At 44.4% G+C, this 14,407-nt stretch overlaps 3 protein-coding genes and 1 non-coding gene across 4 annotated transcripts; 2 read left to right on the forward strand and 2 right to left on the reverse strand.

Annotated features, from left to right (window-relative positions):
• Window positions 1-812: 812 nt before the first annotated feature.
• LOC116762783 (60S ribosomal protein L36-like) lies at window positions 813-1,217 on the reverse strand. Its single transcript, XM_032650194.1, has one exon. It carries the CDS (start codon window positions 1,182-1,184, stop codon window positions 867-869), a length of 318 nt encoding a protein of 105 aa, XP_032506085.1. The 5' UTR covers window positions 1,185-1,217; the 3' UTR covers window positions 813-866.
• Window positions 1,218-2,009: 792 nt separating this feature from the next.
• Window positions 2,010-3,817, forward strand: SNAPIN (SNAP associated protein). The gene is made up of 4 exons (XM_032606723.1): window positions 2,010-2,205; window positions 2,468-2,514; window positions 2,755-2,873; window positions 3,210-3,817. Exons 1-4 carry the CDS (start codon window positions 2,063-2,065, stop codon window positions 3,309-3,311), a joined length of 411 nt encoding a protein of 136 aa, XP_032462614.1. The 5' UTR covers window positions 2,010-2,062; the 3' UTR covers window positions 3,312-3,817.
• Window positions 3,818-4,003: 186 nt separating this feature from the next.
• Window positions 4,004-10,715, reverse strand: ILF2 (interleukin enhancer binding factor 2). Its single transcript, XM_032606710.1, has 14 exons — window positions 10,612-10,715; window positions 9,832-9,891; window positions 9,573-9,615; window positions 9,024-9,128; window positions 8,576-8,653; window positions 8,138-8,240; window positions 7,497-7,562; window positions 6,913-7,029; window positions 6,346-6,424; window positions 5,689-5,776; window positions 5,189-5,250; window positions 4,997-5,111; window positions 4,686-4,776; window positions 4,004-4,536 (listed from the first exon to the last, which is right to left on the reverse strand). Exons 1-14 carry the CDS (start codon window positions 10,614-10,616, stop codon window positions 4,376-4,378), a joined length of 1,173 nt encoding a protein of 390 aa, XP_032462601.1. The 5' UTR covers window positions 10,617-10,715; the 3' UTR covers window positions 4,004-4,375.
• A 230-nt stretch (window positions 10,716-10,945) lies between these two features.
• Window positions 10,946-11,017, forward strand: TRNAM-CAU. The gene has a single exon. It is a non-coding gene; the product is annotated as a tRNA-Met (tRNA).
• Window positions 11,018-14,407: the final 3,390 nt, after the last annotated feature.

Raw genomic sequence — 14,407 nt, forward strand, 5'->3', positions numbered from 1 at the left:
CAGGATTGAGAAAGGAATGTTATCTTCTAAGGAGTTACATGGTTGGCGTCAGAAGAAGAAAAATTTATCTTTATGGTTGAGCTGGTATTTCTGACATTGGAGAGATCTGGTTAACGCATAATGCAGACGCACACTGCACACTAGAGGGAAGAAAAGAGGCCCAAACAGGGAGAACTTTTTTTTTTTTTTTTACTAGACCAGCAGGGAATTCCCAAGCAGAGAACATTTTCATGTTTAAATTTTTCTTGTTTGCCTTAATATAGGAGCTTTATTTCATCAAAGCTCAAGGCTGAACATTCTGGTGCCCATTTATTGTGAATCACTGGAACACATTAGGGCTTAAAGGACAGAGGGCTGTGCCTCTTGTTGAGAATTCAACAAGAGATGTAAACTCTCTGGAAAGCCATGAAAAACAAAAGAAAAGTAGGGAAACTTATGTTGGTTTTTTTTTGCGATACGCGGTCCTCACACTGTTGTGGCCTCTGTCGTCACGGAGCACAGGCTCTGGACGCGCAGACTCAGTGGCCATGGCTCACGGGTCCAGCCGTTTCGCGGCATGTGGGATCTTGCAGGTCCGGGCCACGAACCCGTGTGCTCTACGTCAGCAAGCGGACTCTCAACCACTGCACCACCAGGGAAGCCCCAACTTTAACCATTTTTAAGTGTACAGTTCAGTGGCATTAAGTAAACTCACATTATATAACTATCACCACTACTAGTCTCTAGAACTTTTAAATCATCCCATACTGAAACTCTGTATCCATTAAGCAACAAGTCCCCGTTCCCCTCCCCCCCAGCTGCTGGCAACACTGTTTTTTTTTTTTTTTTTTTCTGGAAAAGTTTTATTGTGCACAGAGGGGAAGGGCTCAGTCCTTCTTGGCTGCCGTCTTCCTCATGGCGGCCAGGACATTGCTCAGCTCCTCTCTCTTCCTCTTGGCACGGATGTGTGTCCCCACCCTTTTATTGATGAACTTGAGGGCCCGCTTGTCCTTGGAAACCTTGAGCAGCTCCATGGCCTGCCGCTCATAAAGGGCAAAGCTGCACACCTCCCGGATCACGTCCCGCACGAACTTGGTGTGCTTGGTGAGGCGCCCGCGGCGGCGGCTGTGCCTCGGCTTGCTCACGCTCTTGGTCACCTTGTGGCCCTTGCTGAGGCCCACGGCCATGGGGTATCGCAGAGGCATGGCTGCCGCTCCTCAATGGCTGCCGCGGCGGAAGGGCCAACACTGTTCTGATCAGGAGGTAGAACTACATTTTATCTCCATGAATTTGACTGTTCTACAAACCTCATACAAGCAGAATCATTAAATATTTGTCCTTCTGTGTCTGGCTTATTTCATTTAGCATAATGTTGTCACGTTTAACTCATAGCATGTACCAGAATTTCATTCCTTCTTAAGGCTGAATAGTATTCAGATGCAGTTTTGCACATACTTTAGTGCCATTATGAAATACATTTGGGATTCCCTGGTGGCGCAGTGGTTGAGAGTCCGCCTGCCGATGCAGGGGACACGGGTTCGTGCCCCGGTCTGGGAAGATCCCACGTGCCGCGGAGCGGCTGGGCCCGTGACGCATGGCTGCTGAGCCTGCGCGTCTGGAGCCTGTGCTCCGCAACGGGAGAGGCCACAACAGTGAGAGGCCCGTGTACCGGAAAAAAAAAAAAAATACACTTAAATTTAGAAATATACTATACTATGAGTATCATCTGGCTTTCCCACAAAATTAACATGGGAAAGCTATGGACAACTGGGGACATAAGCATTTATTTTTCACCCTCGGAGAAAACAAAACGTACGCATCCCCAAAATGGTTCCTTCTAGTCCTTGAAGTCTGGAGACTTTCAAAACCCGCCACTTCATGGCCTACAAAGAACTACAACTCCCGGTAGCTCTAGGGCCCGGCCCTTCGCCCCGCCCTGCTGGCTCCAGAAACTGCGTTTCCCAGAAATCCCAGGCCGGGGTCGGAGCTGGCACTCCCCGGGCGCCCCCTAGCGGCGCACTTCGGCGGGGTTTCAGTTCCCGGCGGCCCTCGCGGCAGGTTCCGGCCGTAAGGGCAGTTCGTGATGTCGGGAGCTGGTTCCGCCGCTGTGTCCGGGGCAGGAACCCCCGTGGCGGGGCCCGCAGGCCGTGACCTCTTCGCCGAGGGGCTCCTCGAGTTCCTGCGACCGGCTGTGCAGCAGCTTGACTCTCACGTCCACGCCGTCAGGTGCCCTAGAGGGAAGGTTGGGGCGGGGCCTCTTCTCGATTTGGTTTTTGTAGGGGCGGGGCCAAGAAAGGGCGGAGATAAGACGAGTTCGGCGTTCGGATGGGACCAAGAATTTGGGGAAACTGATTGGAGGCGGGGCAGACCGGCGGAGGGCCTGCCGGTGGGGTCAGAGGCTGGCTTTTCTGAGCACTTAAGAAACACATAGGGGACTAGGTTTTTGAGTTCCATTAGCTGACCGTGTAGGCCTTGTACCTCTTTGCAGAGAGAGCCAAGTAGAGCTCCGGGAACAAATTGACAACCTAGCTACCGGTGAGTAAGCATCCCTGTATACCCGGGATCCTACAACTCACTACAGGACCTTATGTTTTGCCAACCTCTGGGGCTGGGTTTCTGTCACTTGCTTCCAGGGCTGCCGATGGACTCCTCTTAAGTTTCTAGTGACTGTGCCCATGTGGCACAAGAGTGCTTTCCATAGCATTTACTAGCTTACTTGTTACAAGAACGATAAGGCCATTAGGTGTTTAGTTGCATCTTCCTTCCATTTCCCAGAACTGTGCCGTATCAATGAGGATCAGAAAGTGGCCCTGGATCTCGACCCCTATGTGAAGAAGCTCCTTAATGCCCGGCGACGAGTCGTCTTGGTTAATAACATCCTACAGAATGCCCAGGTAAAGGAATTTCCTACCAACAGTAATTCTTTGTTCTTCTGAGTCCTTAAGGTATTCTCCGATTTTCAAGGGGTATCATGAAGTCCCCAACACAGCGAAAGTCACCGTAATTTTTAGTCTTTTTGGGGAAAGGGAGTTGTCAACTAATGCCAGCCAAAATAGAACTTACTGTTCTTATTCTTAACCCCCAGTTGCTCTCATTTATGTTCTTCTTACATACCTTAGAAGACGTAACGTTGAGATGAAGCAAGCCTAAGATATTTTCCAGCCTAGTTGACAGCAAGCTCTAAATCCTTTCACAGAGCAGTTAATTTGATTCCAAATCTTGTTTTGTAGGAACGGCTGAGGCGGCTAAACCACAGTGTTGCCAAGGAAACAGCCCGAAGGAGGGCAATGCTGGATTCAGGAGTTTACCCCCCTGGTTCCCCAAGCAAGTAACAGGCCAGAAGATGGGCCCATGGCCACAGAATAGCACAAATACCATTCCCCGGCTGCCTGTTTCCTCCAGGACTCCCTGTAGGTGTTGGGACATCAAAAGGGCAGCCCTGTGGTTTGTTTGAAGCACTTCAGTCTTACCCATTTATGTGGGGCCCAAAGAAACCTGTGTAGAGCAGGACTCAGGATCCCAAAGGATTTATTATGGCTCTTGCTTCCAAGAATGAGCTGAGGCCTCTACATTTTTTTTTTTTAAGCTCCATACTCAAGGCCCACCTCCTCTACCATCTCCTGGCCTCATTAACAAGGGAGGGGCTTCCTCTGTGCGAGGTTGTTGGACCTGGGCAGAATGTCCTCTACCTGTGACTTCCAATATTCCTTTGTTTACAGTACAAAGGGCAGGCAAAGTCAAGGTGAATGACCACCTACCCTCTTTTGTTGACTGCACTGGCTTGACCACTGTAGCAGTGTTACTAAAACCATTTAATTCAATAAATGCTTAAATGGTATTCCAGTTTACTCTGGTATATGGAAAGGTTCCAAAGAGTCTTCTGCATTAATTCAAATATAGATTCAAATTGAGATCTAGTGTTCACAATGAAAAGACTCAAGTATCATTTTCAATGAAGAGTTCATAAAGCAAAAAAAAGGAAGCAAAACAGCTTGCCAGATACCAAGGAAAAACAAGACCAAGAGCCCTACCAGGAAGTACTTTAATCTTTTTTCTTAGTAAAAAAAAAATTGCAAACACTAACAGTTCACAACATTTCAACAACAAAGTACTGGTTGAGAGAGGTTTCCAGAAGCTCTGGATTCTAGAGTATTAGGAATAAAAGTTGGTACCCTGCTTCACTATAGATGGATGGCATAGGTCATAAATGGGAGACTTCTGGCTACTAAGCCAGTTTCAGAATGCAGTGGAATGACAATTCCTTCTATAGTGTCCTCTTAATCTTCCTTCCTGTCTCCCCTATCCCTCAGAAATGCCACCACATAAAGCCCAGCAGCAGTTAGCTTAGGCTCCAGTCTTCTCCTTGGGTAAGAAAGGGGGTGAAGAGACAGGGAGGTCATTCCTGAGTCTCCATGCTTTCCTCTTCCTCTCCTTGAGGTGGCTCTTCTGTATTCTCCTCCTCTTCCTCTCCTTCCTTCTTCTCTGGTGGCTTCTCATAAGCCTTTTCTGAAGGTGTCACTATCACTCCATCCCAGGTAGATATTTCAGAAGCAAGATCTAGAAGAGAAAAGAGGTGACTTCAGACAAGTAGCTCAACATACAAGTCATGACCCACACAGTGGAAACAGTAAGACATGAGTAGTGTAGAGTTTCTTTGTAGATCACAGAGTACCGTAAAGAACCCCTGTCCCACAGTGGTCACTCACAGCTGGCATCACCCTCCTGGCCAAGGATCTTCCTAAAGCCACCATGTGAGAGGATTCGGACCAGAGTCTGAGCTGTGTAGCAGACCATATCCTGAGGGAGAGCACAGTAAGGGTAAATTAGCAATGAAAATCAAAATACCTTATTTGACTAACATTCTCATGAAAAGTGAGATAAAAACAACTTCTAATTTCAAGACCAAAGTCTGTGAGAACCCCCAAATCCCTGACCACTAAAAACCACATTCCCTTTGCCTTCTGACCAGATATTCAAGAGTGGGGCACAACAGACCATTTCAGAGCTGTCCCAATACCTGCTGTTCCAGAGTCATGACTGTGTGTACTCTGAAGTTGCCACTCTCACAGGGGTCAGTGATACCCACCGACCCTGGCAGGAAGAGTCCTGCAGCCAGAATCTGCAAGCATCGTCTGAAACATGGAGAGGTATTAGAAGAACACACAAGACAGCTTACATCCAGCCCCAAACCCAAAGCAGCATGCTATACCTGTAGGCCACATTTAGGGCCAAAGGCTGTCTGGTGGGGTTGTTCATCACAGCATAGTGCCCCTAGAAGAAAGTGAATCTGGTAGGTATGCCATAAAGTGGCAATTCTATCTTCAAACAAAACTTTAAAACCATCAAGAAGAAAACTGGTTAATGTCTAGCTGAAATTTTAACGTTGAGAAGCAGTTCTGAAATGACTGCTCATTCTGTAATTTCTCTGCATTACCACATTAATGAAATGACAGCAGTAATGAGAAAAACAAAGGTGCAGTAATAACTACTCATTTAACTGAATACTCCAAAAGCCCAAAGAAATAATAAACATTGAATCTTTATTGGATTACTTGTCCACTAATGAGATTTCTTTGTTTTTCTTTCCCTTTTCCGTCCCTCCCCCCCATTTCTTTTTAATCTGTACCAAATTTCATATTCTGGTAGGTTTCAGAGGAACTACTGTAACATAGGAAGGATCAGGAATTCCAATTGCCCTTCATTACTTACAAGTAGGTCAAGTATCCAGGGAGTGAGGGGCTCAAAGCCAGGGAAACGAATCCTCAGGTCCTTCAGCAGCCTGATGAGAACTTTAACTCTGAAGGTAAGAGGAACCAGGATTAAAAGTAATAACGGATCATGAAACAAACTAGTGAATATAACAAAAAGGAAACAAACTCACAGATACAGAGAACAAACTAGTGGTTACCAGTGGGGAGAGGGAAGAGGGGAGGGGCAATATAAGAATAGGGGATTAAGAGGTACAAACTATTATGTATAAAATAAGCTACAAGGATATACTGTACAACATGGGGGATACAGCCAACATTTTATAATAACTATAGATGGAGTATAACCTTTAAAAATTGTGAATTACTATGTCGTATACCTGTAACATAATACTGTACGTCAACTATAGCTAAAAAAGAAATAAAGTAATAAGATTATTTACTTCCACACCTAAGGTACAGAGATGAAGCTATTTCCAGAACTATACATTCCCTTCCCTCAACCTAAGTTTGCTTACTTAAGGTAAAAATCAAAATCCAGACAGAAGATCACAGCCAAAAATGTTCTGTGAGAGGAAGTATTGGGGTGGGGTATCCTGCTGTTCAATGTAGTTAGAAGGATTAGGATATATCTTCACTCAAACAGGGAGGGACTCACGTGGACTGAGAAGCATTTTCCTCAAACCAGCGGGCATGTCGGATGGCTGCTAAGGCACTCTGCAACACCTTGATATCCACTAGAAGACAAGCATGACATCCACCAAGATGAAACATTCCCATTACTGAGCAAGCAATTCAATCCCACTGCCACAGTCCCAAGAATGTGGAAGGAGGACAGGATAACATAGTAATTCCTTAAACCACCCCCGTGTTCCCCAGATCAGCAAGTCACCTGTCCAAAAATCACTATTCCTCCCCCAAACCAAATCTGGAAGCATGAAAGAGCCCCAATTTTCTCTGAAAGCCTACCCCCTCCATAAATATTTCCTCAGTCCTTTTTCTTAAATCGTCAAACTGCTTTCTTGGCCATGCTGGCTTTGACAATTTCACTAGCAAGCTGGTAAAACTGTTTCCAAATTACAGAGGAAGACAGCAAAGTTTGGGGGTAAACCTAGTTTGTTGCTATTCCATATGTGACCTTTTGGGACCTAAGTAAACTCAACAGCACTTTATACCATGTTTTGAATTTCCCCAAATTTAACAGCAACAGAATAAAAGGACTAACAGTGGAGTTCTGGGTCCAGTTTTCGGAGATTGGGTGGCACTGTTGTAATGAGAATCTTCACTGTAGCATCAGAAGAACTGATTTCAAAGCCAGTTTCATTGGTCAGCATGGTCAAAACTGCAAAAAGAAAAATCAAAAGCTGAAACTCATATTTCCATTAGATGACCAAAGGTAAATCCAGGATGAGGGTGGGGGAACAGATAGGGTTTTTTAAAGTTATTTACTTATTTATCTTTTTGGCCACACTGTGCGGTATGTGGGATCTTAATTCCCCGACCAAGGATAGAACCCATGCCCCCTGCATTGGGAGCTGGGTGTCTTAACCACTAGACCACCAGGGAAGTCCCCTAGATCGATTTTTAAAAACACCAACAGTCCAGAATCAGAAGTGAGAATACAGAGTTTAAAAGTAAAGGACGTCAACTGGATTTTGAACGCTGGTGAACTCTGCCCAAAACTTCCCCAACCTAAAACTCTGCATTTGCTCTTCCTTCTAGCCTGACCTGACTTTGTTAAAATGACATTATAATCATAGAACTGGCTCCTGTGACCACTAAATTACATGTTTAGCAACAAACTCAAACCTTCAGAAGGATCCTGTGCCCTTAGGCTCTCCACGACCTTGTTCCCTAGTGCAGCAACGGCTTCCACTAGATTGAAACAACAAGAGATAATGAAGATTACAATTACTTATGTAGATTTTTCTATACATCTCTGCACTCTGATTTCTGCTGGAGCAAGGACAAGCAGCTGAATGAACACTTTTACAGGGGAAGCTAACACCTGGACAGAGAAATTGGAAGGCTCAGGGAACAGGACACCTCCTCCTATATACACACACCTTTTTCCACAGCAGGGTTTCTTGTCAGTGGGACTAATGCCATATTGGCCTGGATAATTCTTTGTTTGGGGTTGGGAGGTAGGGTCTGTCTTGTGTACTGCAGAATGCTTAGCAGCAACCCTGGCCTCTACCCAAAAACATTAGCCCCCAAACATCTCCAGACAATGCCAAATATCCCCTGGGGAGCAAAATCACCCCCAGTTGAGAAACACTGCCTTCTAGTAACTGGCCATATTCTTTCAGATACAACACATATTAAAAAACTAAATTTCCCATTTGTCTTCCAAACAGCCTTTCTCACAAGAAATTTGGGCTTTAAAGATCCCTATGCCTCAAATCCAACTGCTATGTTCTGCTCCTAAGGCCAGAGAGAGGTACACTCACATGTTGGCAAAATCTTCAGGATCACCACCAGGTCAGCCACATTGTGTCCTGTAGTCATCGTTCCCTTTTTATACGATCCGACTTGTCGGACTTCTTCAATTTGCTGTTGGAAAAGGGATTTCAAGAAGAAAACTCAGAAGTGAGAAGACTGCCGAGTTCCCCTCAGAACTCAGTTACAACACAGCCTATTACCCCGATTTGGAAGTAGCAGAGTTCAAATCATATCCTCAAATAAGCACATGAAAAGCCTGGTTCATCATGCTTAGCTGACAGTAACGATATAAGTCTGGTCCCCAAGATCAGCACTACAAAGGAATTCCACTGTACTTTCCTATTTTAAGAGTGGCTTTGAATAGGCATCTGCAGAATTAAGAGACAGGAGCCAAGGAAACTTCCACAAGGCTCCCCTTTCCTAGGACTAAATCATCAAAAACTCACCACTTCAAATGTCCCTGGAGCCACAATCAAATTGTCAATCACATTGTTAATTTTTGTCACCAGAGAAAGGATAGAGGCCTGAAAGACAGCAGGAAACAAAAATACCCTCAGGTGAGACACTGTAAGCAACTTCTCACCAAGCTTGAATATCTTCCCCTAATCCCTTCAACAGGGGATGAAGCAATACCTTCTCGGGCTCTGAGAACATCCTGACCCTTCCAGCCTTGAATACTTTTTGATCCCAAAGATAGATTCCCCAGTAAAAATATGAATGCACATGTAATTTGTTTATATATTCACCTGGCGCTCTCCCTCTACCCACAAAGAGAAATAAGGAGAACGATTAAACTTTCTGTGGAGTTTAGGCTCTGATAACAGTAACCTCACCACTAGTTATTTACTTCTTTAGCTTTCTTTGAGGAATCTCAGGAAGGAAGCCAAAATATACCTGTTCAGCAGAGTTAGGAGCAAGGTCCTGATTCCTCTTCAGCAAGGCCTCACTGAAGGAAGTTTCATCAGGCGCTGGCTTGACCCGGGGAAAGGCCATTTCACACTAAACCAGAAATAAACAACTACATACTACTTACCAAAAATAATATACAATAGAGATTTTCTTTCTGTTGCCACAACACAAAAAAACTGAAAACAGAAAATTCTACAGCACTTATTTTTACTCCTTAAGATGTTCAAACAAGGACAGAAGCTGGAGGGAATATCCATAAGTTAAGCTCCTACTACTGTTACACTAACAGATAAGCCAGAGATACCATTAACTGTTCAGAACCAAGATTATAACCATGTTACTGCCCACTGTGGCCGAGGGACTGTCTTCCCCTTCCAGCTTACACTGTTTATGTATGTAAAGCGACACACGGCTGACTCAAACCCACCCCCAACTCCACTCACTAATCCCTTTCTCTGCTCCAACTACCACCTGACTTCATTAATAGGGAGACGCTGGGCTCAACCACAGTTGAACAGTGGCCAAGGTACTCACCAAATAGAAATCAAATGGGATATGTGGCACAAAGGGCCTGAACCTAAAATATGAAAAACAATCCAAATTACTCACCACAGAAATCAAACTGATCGCGCATAATGGGGCCAACCTCATTTACCAGGAGAGCATGCAAAGAATGCTTCTAACCCACAGCTGGATCTCACAAAGGCAGGTAAGATTAGTCCACTCCAAACTCCTATTTAGATGACTGAAATGGAAACTAACGGCTGCAGAGATGCTAAAAACTGGCACTCACCCTCCTCCGGGGCCTCCTCTGGAACCAAAGCGCCCGCCGCGACCGCGGCCTCTGTCACCCCTAGAAATGCATGAATAGATTTTAACTTTGTTTTGACCTCGTTGAAGCAATCTCCACCATACCGGCCACAAGATTTCGAGTTAGCCTACCTCTATCGCTCTGCACTTCCCTTTGGAAGCCAAGCCATCCCATTCCCACTTACACTTCTCCCCCCAATTCCAAGTGCCCAGCCTCATCCCCCATGACCTCCGCCTTCTGGATAAATTAATCACATCAAACCTCACATTGAATAATGACGGGGCTCAGTGAGCCCTACAAGAAATGCCCCATAATTGCTGGGACATTCCAACCCTAAGACTTCAGAGACTAACGTGACTGCTCATTTATTCGTTCACGTGGTAAAAGCATCAGGCATATCCTATATGTCAAGCACTTGGCACTGAGGATGCATGAGGCGCGTTCCAGCCTTCTCAGTCTAGATCGGGGGGGGGTGGGGAGTGCTCCTCCTGGGACCTGAGGACACCCCCTCATCTGAACACCCCAGAGACCGAAGTGTCGAACCCGCCTACCCACTCCTGGGCCCCACCCCCATCCCCGGCCCGAGTTTCCCCGCCTCCTCGGGCCCCGACCTCCCCTACTCTCCCAGCCCAGGAGCTCTCAGGTTTCCGTGCAGCCCCTAGATACACGGCCCTTTCAAGTCCTCCGACTCCTTTCAACCCAACTTCCCACAGTTTTCGGTTGAATACCCGAAACCTCTCTAGAGAACCCCACAGCCCTTACCTCATGGCGTCCTAGAGCCCGAACAATGGAGGCCACACCAACCGCCCCTTTCCTCCGAGGAGCAGACAACTGGAGAGGCGGCCTGCCGGCGTGTCCCAACAAACTCCCGCGCGATTGGCTCCCGCCGTACTCCGCCGCTTGTGCCTATTGGTTTACTTTGGTAAACCGGTTTATGAACCAATGAAAAGCGCCTACTGTATCAGGAACTAGCCAATAAGAACGGACTTGACAGTAACGACTTTTGCAGACACTAGGGGGTGCTGTGTAAATAAATCAGGATGGGTAGCATTCAGAGAACTTTCTGTACAGTTCATGGAAAAGGGTGTTTCGAGGTAGCAGAGTGGCGCAGCGGAAGCGTGCTGGGCCCATAACCCAGAGGTCGATGGATCGAAACCATCCTCTGCTATCGGTGTGCTTCCTTGTTTTCCCTCCCTAGCAGTTTTAATTTTAAATTTCTTCAATAAATGTAACCGCCATACTCCTACTTTTTCCTCTCTCAAAAATGCAGGCTTTAGAAGCTGTTTTTTGCCATCAGCAAGCGAAATGGAACAGGAAGGGACTTTAGGTGACTGTGAACACTACACGTTTGGATGTGGTTCACAGAGGCTAGAAACTTTAGGCAGGAGAAGCGGATTTGAGTATGTATATTGATTAAATCAGAGGGGGAAAATACTGATGGTGAGGGACTAGCAGGGAAACTGAGACAGCCTTTGCAAAGAGAGCTCAGAAAAAGAGCGCAAGGGAAGTGACAAGAGAGAAGGACCAGACCCCCTGCCATTTGCCCAGTTTCCCCTCATTTCTCTTTTCCTCACTCTACAACCTCTCTGGCGGATTTCACCCTTATACGGTTTCACAGCCACAGATATGGATATACTATGGTTGCATTTACATCAAGCATATTACTATGTGCTTTTCGTGCTTCTATAATCCTGTTTCTCCCCTTTCTTGTCTTGTTTTGCATTGATTACTATTTATTCTTCCTTCCCTGCCTCTGTCAATTGGAAGTTACACACTCTTTTTCTACTCTTTTAGTGGTTACCCTAAAAATTACAACGTGCCTCCTTGAACTGGCAAGGTCTAATTTTATGTAATACTTTTACCCTCCTCGTGAAAAATGAAGGAATACTTTAATTCCATCTACCACCGTCACTCCCTCCAGAACTATATATATTGTTGTGTAACTTCTTTAAGTACTATATTGATACTGATATACTAATTGTAGTATTATTTACTACAGCAAAATGTACAGATCTTAAGTCCACAGATCGATTAATTTTGAGTAATGTATTCTGCCCATCACACAGCTTAACATAAAGAACATTTTTATCACCTCAAAAAATTCACTCATACCCCTTTGCCCTTCCCTTAGAGACAATCACTATTCCAATTTCTATTATCATAGATTAGTTTCGTCTGTTCTTCCCATAAATGGACTCACATCCTATGTACTCTTTTTTGTCTAGCTTCTTTTGCTTGACACATTTCAAGATTCTTCCATGTTTTTGCATTTATCAGCAATTTGTTCCTTTTTATTTATGAGTAGCATACCATTGCATAAATATTCCACAGTTTGTTTACTCACTCTCCTGTTGATGAATTCAGGACCTCCAACTGGCTGAGACACAGGCGAGCACATCTGGGCTCTTTCCAGTTTGGAGCCATTATGTATAAAGCAGCTATGACCATTTTTGTACAAGGTTCTTGCAGTGAGATGCAATTGTTCCTCTTGGGTAAGTGTAGGTGTATACGTTTACAGAATTTAAATTCCGTATATATGTTCAATCCCACAAGACATTAATGCTTATTAATTAAAGCAGTGGTCATTGAGATTTGCCATTTTTAATGCTCTTTATTCCTTCCTGTATACCCAACACTCATCTGGAGTAATATTCCTTCCGCTTGAGAATTAGTGCCCTTCTGCTTGTGGCTAACTTTCTTGGTTTTGGTTTTTCTGAATACATCTTTATTTCACCTTTGTTTTTGAAGGACATTTTCTCTAGATATGTAATTCTAAATTGGAAGTCATTTTCTTTCAGCACATTTATAATATTATTTTACTATTTTATGGCTTCCATTTTTGCTGTGAAAAAAATGTTGTTAATCAAATGGTTGCTCCTCTGAAGGTAACCAATCCTCTTTTTTCTGCCTATTTTTTTTTTTTTTTTTTTTTTTTTTTTGCTTTACGCAGGCCTCTCACTGTTGTAGCCTCTCCCATTGCGGAGCACAGGCTCCGGATGCGCAGGCTCAGCAGCCGTGGCTCACGGGCCCAGCCACTCCGCGGCACGTGGGATCCTCCCGGACCGGGGCACGAACCTGTGTCCCCTGCATCGGCAGGCGGGCTCTCAACCACTGCGCCATCAGGGAAGCCCTTCTGCCTATTTTTAAGATTTTATATTTGGTTTAATTTCCTGCAGCTTCACTCTGATGGCTCCAGGTATGGATTTTTTTTTTCTTTAATCTTGAGATCTGTTGAACTTCTTGAATCTGTGGCTTGATGTATTTCATTTATTTTTTTAAGTTTCTCAGGCATTATCTCTTTAAATATTGCTTCTACCCTATTATTTCCCCCCCTCCTGGGCTCCAAATAAAGGTGTGTCAGACTTTCTCATGGTATCCTTTATATCTCCAACCCCCCCTTTTATATTTTTCATTCCTTTGTATCTATGCTTCATTCTGAGTGGTTTCTTCTGTCCTTTCTTCCAATTCATTACTTACTCCTCAGTTGAGTCCAACTTGCTCTTAAACTCATTAATTTGTTCTTAATTTTGGCTTTTGACTATTTCAGGTCTGGATTTTCTGTTTACTTCTGGTTTATCCTACTCCTAGGTTTCCCCTAGGAGTGCAGCCTTTCAGGATCCTAACCCTAAATAGGAAGGTGGTTTACCTAAGTAATTACCTCTGGGGACATTTGGACTCCAAATTTTATCTCACTTGCCCCACACAGCCTATTTTCTGCCACCAATTTTGGATCAGCAAATGACTCTAGGGTAAAAGCTCTCCTATTGCTGGTCTGCTTTTCTGTCCTTTCATGCTCTCACTGTCTTTTAGTTCGTTTATTTTATAAAGCATTTCATCTAACATTTTTAGTTGTCTGCAGCTCAGCTTGAGGATTGGACAAATTATTTAAGCCACCATTGTTGAAAGAGAAGCTCAATTATTAAGTTGGATTTCTAGTCTAGTTCTCCTGAGCTCCAGTTCCACTAATCCAATGGTCTATTGGACACCTCCACTTGGATATCTACAGGCACTTCAAAAGCAATAAACTAAAATTGTTATCTTCCCCCCGAAACATTTCAGCTTCTTTTAGCTTCTCAACTAATGAGTCAATGTCACCTAGATTTCAGTTATTTGTATGTTCTTCCTGAATTCCAGTTGATTCTACTTAAAAAGCATCTCCCTATAGTGAACAAGACCGTATTATACATTTAAAAATTTGTTAAGAGGGTAGATCTCATGCTAGGTGTTCTTAACACACACACACACGCACACACACACACACACAAAAGGACACAAGGAAATGTTTGGAGGTGATGGAAATGTTTATTACCTTGTTGTTGTGGTGATGTGTTTCATGGGCATATGCATATGTCCAAACTCATCAAATTGTATACATTAAATATGTACAGCTTATGGTATAACAATCATACCTCAATAAAACTTAAAATTTTTTTTTCCAATCTCCTATCTACCTCTATAGCCTCTGGAGCCCTCGTTATAGAACAAAGACATTATGCCTGTCCCACAAAAGCTTGCATGATCTGCCCTCTGCTGCCTTTTCTTGCCTCTCCTCCTCAGT

Source organism: Phocoena sinus, chromosome 1 (genome assembly GCF_008692025.1).
Source record: "Phocoena sinus isolate mPhoSin1 chromosome 1, mPhoSin1.pri, whole genome shotgun sequence".
Classification (NCBI taxonomy): Eukaryota; Metazoa; Chordata; class Mammalia; order Artiodactyla; family Phocoenidae; genus Phocoena; species Phocoena sinus.